The sequence below is a fragment of the Oryctolagus cuniculus genome, chromosome 10, assembly GCF_051225735.1.
Source record: "Oryctolagus cuniculus isolate XC-2025 breed Fujian yellow rabbit chromosome 10, ASM5122573v1, whole genome shotgun sequence".
NCBI classification, from domain to species: domain Eukaryota; kingdom Metazoa; phylum Chordata; class Mammalia; order Lagomorpha; family Leporidae; genus Oryctolagus; species Oryctolagus cuniculus.
The window spans coordinates 2,376,977-2,382,976 of record NC_142876.1 but is presented as its reverse complement, the minus strand read 5'-3'; the positions used below and the strand labels follow the sequence as shown (position 1 = coordinate 2,382,976).

General features: G+C 66.9%; 1 protein-coding gene across 11 annotated transcripts in view; it reads right to left on the bottom strand.

The window, feature by feature from the left end:
- Window positions 1-469: 469 nt before the first annotated feature.
- MBP (myelin basic protein) overlaps window positions 470-6,000 on the bottom strand; it is a 92,131-nt gene continuing 86,600 nt past the window's right edge. For 6 of the 11 annotated variants that reach the window (XM_089304966.1, XM_051838595.3, XM_070049850.2 and 3 more), the window contains one exon: window positions 1,617-1,893. In XM_089304966.1, the coding sequence (XP_089161092.1) occupies window positions 1,849-1,893 (45 nt within the window). In that variant the 3' untranslated portion in view covers window positions 1,617-1,848. Of the gene's footprint in view, window positions 1,894-6,000 lie in introns of all 11 variants that reach the window. The other 5 variants (XM_089304968.1, XM_051838600.3, XM_089304970.1 and 2 more) reach the window with 1 other exon arrangement.

Here is a 6,000-nt window from a genome sequence, read left to right as displayed (position 1 = left end):
TTCTCTCATTTACATGGTCACGCAGGAATAGGAAACAGCCTCGGCTTCCCCCGCGTGTGACACCGACGTGGCCCCGCAGACTCCGGAGTGCACGACTGTTGGGCCTGCAGCACCAGCATCCCACAGGGACGCCGGTTCGAGTCCCGGCTGCTCCTCCCCAGCCAGCTCTCTGCTAACGTGCGCGGGGCGGCAGCGGAAGGCGGCCCAAGTGCTTGGGGCCCTGCGCCCACGTGGGAGACCAGGAAGACGCTCCTGGCGCCAGCCTGCTCCAGCCCTGGGGAGTGAGCGGTGGGCGAAGACGCCTCTCCCCTCACGAATAAATAAATCGGAGTAAACGTAAATGCGACTGTGCTTGCAGGACTTCCCAAATCCCTCAGTGGGGAGGGGCGGGCTGGGGCGGGGGCGCCCTCCCGGGGAGACAGCGCGGGCCCCGCGCCCGACACCACGGACGCAACACGAGGCCCAGGCGGCGCGTGAACGCTCATTACTTTATTCCACACCGGCCGGCCGCGCGGGCCGGGCTCGGGGCTCGGGCCGGCGTGCGCCCCGCTCCCCACGGGGGCTGCGACCCCGTCGCGCGCGCACCGGGCAGGGTTAGCTCGCGGTTAGCGGGGGCGTCGCGGCGTTAGGGCGGCTACTTCCGGTCTGGTTCTGGGGGAGGGTCGCGCCGGGGGCTCTCCGCAGGGCCCGCACGACGGACGCCCACTCGAAGGGACGGGTCAGTGCGTTAGGGGCGGCGGCGGCCAGGGAGGGTCAGCGGGATTACGGGACGCGACCCGGAAGCGCTGCTTGTCCTTCCGGGGCGGCCGCTCCGGGCGGGCGCGCGTGCGCAGGGCGGGCGGGGGCGGCTGTGGGGCCGCGGGTCGGGTTAGTGTAGCCGGTGAGCACTGCCGTGGTCCGTCCAGCTGTGGTCACGCCCAGTGTTGAGTGGCCGGCGCCACGCCGCCCGGCCACCAGAGAACGCAAGTCTGCCCGGAGCCGTGGGCTCGGGCGGGAGGCGGGGTCGCCCGCGTCCCGCCGGGGCCTCGCGCGGCCCACGCCTGCCTCCTTCTCCTCCCTCTGCCACGCACGAATTCTGCCAGTCGGGGTTGCGGAGCGCCCCGCCGTGGACTCTCTCAGCTGCCCGGCCCGCATCCACTTGCCAAAAGCTCCCGCACGCAGTAAGCCACTCTGACTGTCTAATCCTGTTAGGGGAATCAAATCAACGGGGGTGAGGGCGGCGGGGAAGAAACCAAAGGAAGCCGGGATCGCAACAGTCCTCCCCACGCGCCCGCTGCCGTGCGCAGCGGGGCCCTCCAGGCAGTGCTCGCGAAAGCAGGGGCGGGGCGGGCGGGGCGGGGCGGGGCGGGGCGGGGCTGGGGGCTAGGCTGGGGCTGGCGGGGCTGGGCGGGTCGGGGGCTGGGGGCGGGGCTGGGCTGGGGGCGGGGCGGGGGCGGGGCGGGGCTGCGCTGGGCTGGGGCGAGGCTGGGCGGGGCTTGACTGGGCTGGGGGCGGGGCTGGGGGCTAGGCTGGGGCTGGCGGGGCTGGGCGGGTCGGGGGCTGGGGGCGGGGCTGGGGCGGGGCTGGACTGGGGGCGGGGCCTGGGCGGGGCCTGGGCGGGTCGGGGGTTGGGGCTGGGTGCACGCGGGCCTGCAGCCGGAGCAAGGCGGTCTTCCAGCCCCGGGCACCGCGCAGCCGGGTCCTGTCTGCATCTCGGGTAACGGGTGCCCCGGCAGGACCCCGGGCGTGCACCGCTCGCCGGGTTAGGGGACGGGGTCTGCTCGAGTAGGTGGGGGTGCGGACGCTGTTAGCGTTTGAAGGCGGTTAGGTTAGGAAGCCGAGGACGGGGTTCAGCGCCGGGGCAGGGCTTCAGCGTCTGGCCATGGGCGACCCGGAGCGACTGTCTCTTCCTCCCTGGGAAAAGCGGAGAGGGCGTGAGTGAGCCTCCCACCCGTCGCACCCCTGCTGGGCAGGCTGCCCCCCCCCCCGCCTCCCCTCCCCTCTCGCACAGCCTGGGTCCTCAGGGCTGTGAGGTGGGTCCCCGAGGCGCCGGACACAGCACCCAGGGTCTGGGGTGAGAGCCTGGCCGTTGTGGTGTTCGCCTTCCTTGAACCAGCGCTGTTCCCCCGCCAGAAATGGGGCGGGGTAGGGGCCGGCGCTGTGGCGTGGCAGGTAAAGCCACGGCCTGCAGTGCTGACACCCTATGTGGGCGCTGGTTCGAGTCCGGCTGCCTCACTTCCAGTCCAGCTCCTGGCGATGGCCTGGGAAGGCAGCGGAAGGTGGCCCGAGTGCGCTCACCCGGACAGGAGCCCCTGGCCGCAGATCAGCCTGCTCCGGCCGTTATGACCATCTGGGGAGTGACCCAGTGGATGCGAGAGCTCGCTCTCTACTCTGAATTTCAAATAAATCTTTAAAAAAAAGAAGTCCAGGGGAACTGAGGGAACTCGGAGAGATCTTCCTGCCTGTGTGTGCGTCCCCTGGCCTCCCTCTGCCCCAGCGAGGGCGGCAGTGGTCGTGCGGAGGACTTGCCTGCAGCCTGTGGTACAGGGGCCTGAGGACACCAGCCCGGGAATGGAAGAGCCGACAGCTGAGCCCGAGGTGGCAGGGGAGGTGGTGGGGGCGTAGGGGCGTGGCGGGGGAGTAGGCAGGCGCAGGACTGTGTTTTTGTTAGGTTCAAACGTTTATCCAAACGCTCGCCCTCCGCGGGATTCCCAGTTCTGGCTGAAACGTGGATCTCGAAGATTTCCTTTCACACCGAGGCCCCAGAGAACGAGCGACGAGCTCGCCACCAGTCGCCCCTGTGCCGCCACCTCGTCTGAGCACAGCCTCCCGTTACCCTGGCGCCGCAGCCCGGGACACTGAGCAGCCAGGGTCGCACAGCCAGCAGTGAGCGCCCAGGCGTCTGGAGGGCTCCTCGGGGTCTGGCTTCGCCCGCCGTACAGACAGCAGCTTCCTCCTCGACCTGGAGCAGCTCCACGCAGCCTGCCGGGTGCAGGGCCTGCCCGGCGGCCCCCGCCCCGCCCCGCCCCGCCCCGGGAGCCCCGCCTCCCCTGGGCGCGCCTGGCCAGCAGAGCTGCTGCCCTGTGGGGCAGCCGGGCAGTCGGCGCCAGCCTGACCTGGCCGCGTGCCGGGCGCTGGGAGCTGTTCCTGGAAGGCTGTGGGCCGCTGCTCTAGAACACAGGGCAGCTTCCCCGCCTGCTCCTGAAACCGGCCGTGTGCTGGCCTCGACCCTCCTGCTGAAGTGGAGGTGGTGGACACGCTGGCTTGGCTTTGCTATTCTGCCTGCTCCTTGCTGAATCCCTCCCAGGGCAAAACCTCTTCACCTCTCCCACCTTTCGTCTCAGCCGACCCCGCGGCCTTCTCGCCTTCCTTGTTTTATAATCACACGGCCAAAGGCCGGCGGGGGGGTGGCTCCCCGATGTGCCAGGGCTGGCACCGCACCCTGGGCGTGCTCTCGGCCACTTCAGACTGGGGAGGCCAAGCATTTGGTCAGCTCTGGACCCAGGTGATGACACCACTGGACGCGCCAGCTCAAGGCGGGGTTCAGCTTCTGTCTTGGGACAGGAGAGGCTGAGAACCCCCAGCCAAGGCTGCTCACTTCTCTGCAGCCAGGGGAATTCTGATGCACGGCGAGCCGGAGGCCCCGGTTTTGGTGTGAGTCCCAAAGAGCGAGGAGACGCTCAGAGCTGCTGCCCCAGTGCCGACCCCACAGCAGACACCAGGCCTGGGCCTTCCCCTCCTGATCTCCCGCAGCGTGAGGAGAAGGGATGGCAGCAGAGAGACAGTAGTCACCACGCAGCCGCCTCTTCCCTGGGCGGGGGGGGGGGGGGGTTAAAACAAATCACTGGGACTGCTCTGTGCCGCAGCGGCCAGTTGTGAACTCCTGACCCAGTAATGGCAGCCAGTGAGTTCAGGTTTGTCTTACTTTGATAACTGGAGGCACCGGTTGAACTAGACAGACATTTAACAAGTTTTTTAAAAGTTTCCTGGGAAAATTTTGAAGCTATTTAAGATAGTCGATGGGCCCACACACGTGTGTTATTTGCACACAAGTGTGTAGATGGGAGTGGAGCTTGTCTGTCGGTGGCTGTGGCAGTGTGATTCTTGCATAGATGGGGGGGGAGGGGTGGCGGGGTCCCAGGTCGCTCAGGGATGCTGCTCTCAGTGCAGCTCTGCTGAGAGCCCCCCCCAGTCCTCACTGCCGCCCTCTGCTGGCCTTGCTGAGTCTGGGGCTCGATCTCCCTGGTCCTGACCTTGGGGCTCTGGGAGCTCACCTGTACCTGCAGAGCCTGGGCATGCGGGCAGAGGAGCCGTGCATCCCCAGGGTCCCATCTGCTGGGACCCGTTCATCCGAAACCAACAGCCAAACCTTGACGTCTGGAAGCAGGCTGGGGCGTTGCCATCAGCCGTGATCTGATCAGGGAGCGTCTGCTCCTGACGCTTTACCAGGATGGAGCCCTTGCCGCAGGCCCCTGGCGCTCAGAGCCGTGGGGGAACGAGCCTGTAGGGAGCTGAGAGATCGGGGTGGCACAGCCGCGCCCCCTCTCACACCGAACCACCAAAGGCTATTTCCAGAACAGGCAGTGAAGGCCAGGCTCCTCTTGTCCTTGCCAGTGAGGACGCCTGAGACGTGACGCCCTGGCAGCTGACCCTCGTCCTCGAGTGCGGCCATGGCTGGCCCAGGGATACAGACGTGGAAGCCGCAGCGTCTGGAGGCCGGGGCACAGACTGACACACTCAGGTCTCCTGAGCCAGGGAGCCTCCTCCACCGGCCGCCCACCATCTCCCAGGAGACAGACGTGAACCCCTCGTGCGGGCGCTGGGGGCGTGCTGGGACTTGTGTCCTGTGTATGGATGCATTCTCCTGCTTTGTCGGCCTCTCTCCCATGTCACATGTCTTTGGGTTGGAAAGAAGGTGACAGCAGAGTGTCTTGTCAGTGACACTGTGGCTGTCACATCAGGCAAGGACACAGAGCACATTGTGTCCCTGAGAGGAGGTGGACGCGGAGCCCGAGTTACTCCAACCAGCAAGAGTCATCACTCTGGACAGTGCTCACTCCTGACAGCTACCAGGGGACCTGCCTGTGCCTCAGGATGAAAAGTACACACAGGGCGCCTCCGCCTGCGTCCGGGGAAGGCCGCCCTCGACTGGGGGCAGGGGCGCTGTGCAGCGCTGCGGCCCGGGCTCAGCTGCCAGCTGCCAAGGGCCTTGTCCTTCTTTTCCAGCCAGAGACTCCCAAGTCCAGGCTCTGCTGCACACCTGGTTGGGGGTCAGGGTGAACCGCAGGCCACACTCATTGTGCTCCCTGGAACCTGCTGCTCCCCTACCCTTCAGACCCAGGGCTGTGTGTCCTGCCTGGGGGCGGGCGCTGCTCCGGCTAACCCCTCTCTGCAGGTCCAGGGCCTCCCCCTGGGCCTCTCCCTGGCTGCCTCGTTCTACAGATCCTTGGGCCCTGTCCCGTTCTGTTCCTTCTGCCGGAACCAGGGTTTCCCACTGTGCGCGCCTGGCTGCTGACCTCAGGTCTCGGCCCTGTGTAGTACTCCCTGGCCACCCCACTGGGCGCTACAGGCAGCTCTGCCCACACCACCAGGGTGGCTCCTCTGCCTGCCTCCTGCCGCCCTTCCTACAGCGTTTCTCCTCCTCACTCCCATCCCCATTCCCACCCCAGACATGAGCTCCTTGACCAGGCTGTGCACTTCTGGCTGTGTCATTCATTCAGGGTCCCCGAACCCAAAACTGCCTGTGGTATCCACCTAGGGAGTCCGCCTGTGGTGTACACCTAGGGAGTCCGCCTGTGGTGTACACCCAGGGAGTCCGCCTGTGGTGTACACCTAGGGAGTCCGCTTGTGTTGTACACCCAGGGAGTCTGCCTGTGGTATAGACCTAGGGAGTCCCTGTCTGTGGTGTACACCTAGGGACTCTGCCTGTGGTATCCACCCAGGGAGTCCGCCTGTGGTGTACACCCAGGGAGTCCGCCTGTGGTATACACCCAGGGAGTCGCCTGTGGTGTACACCCGGGG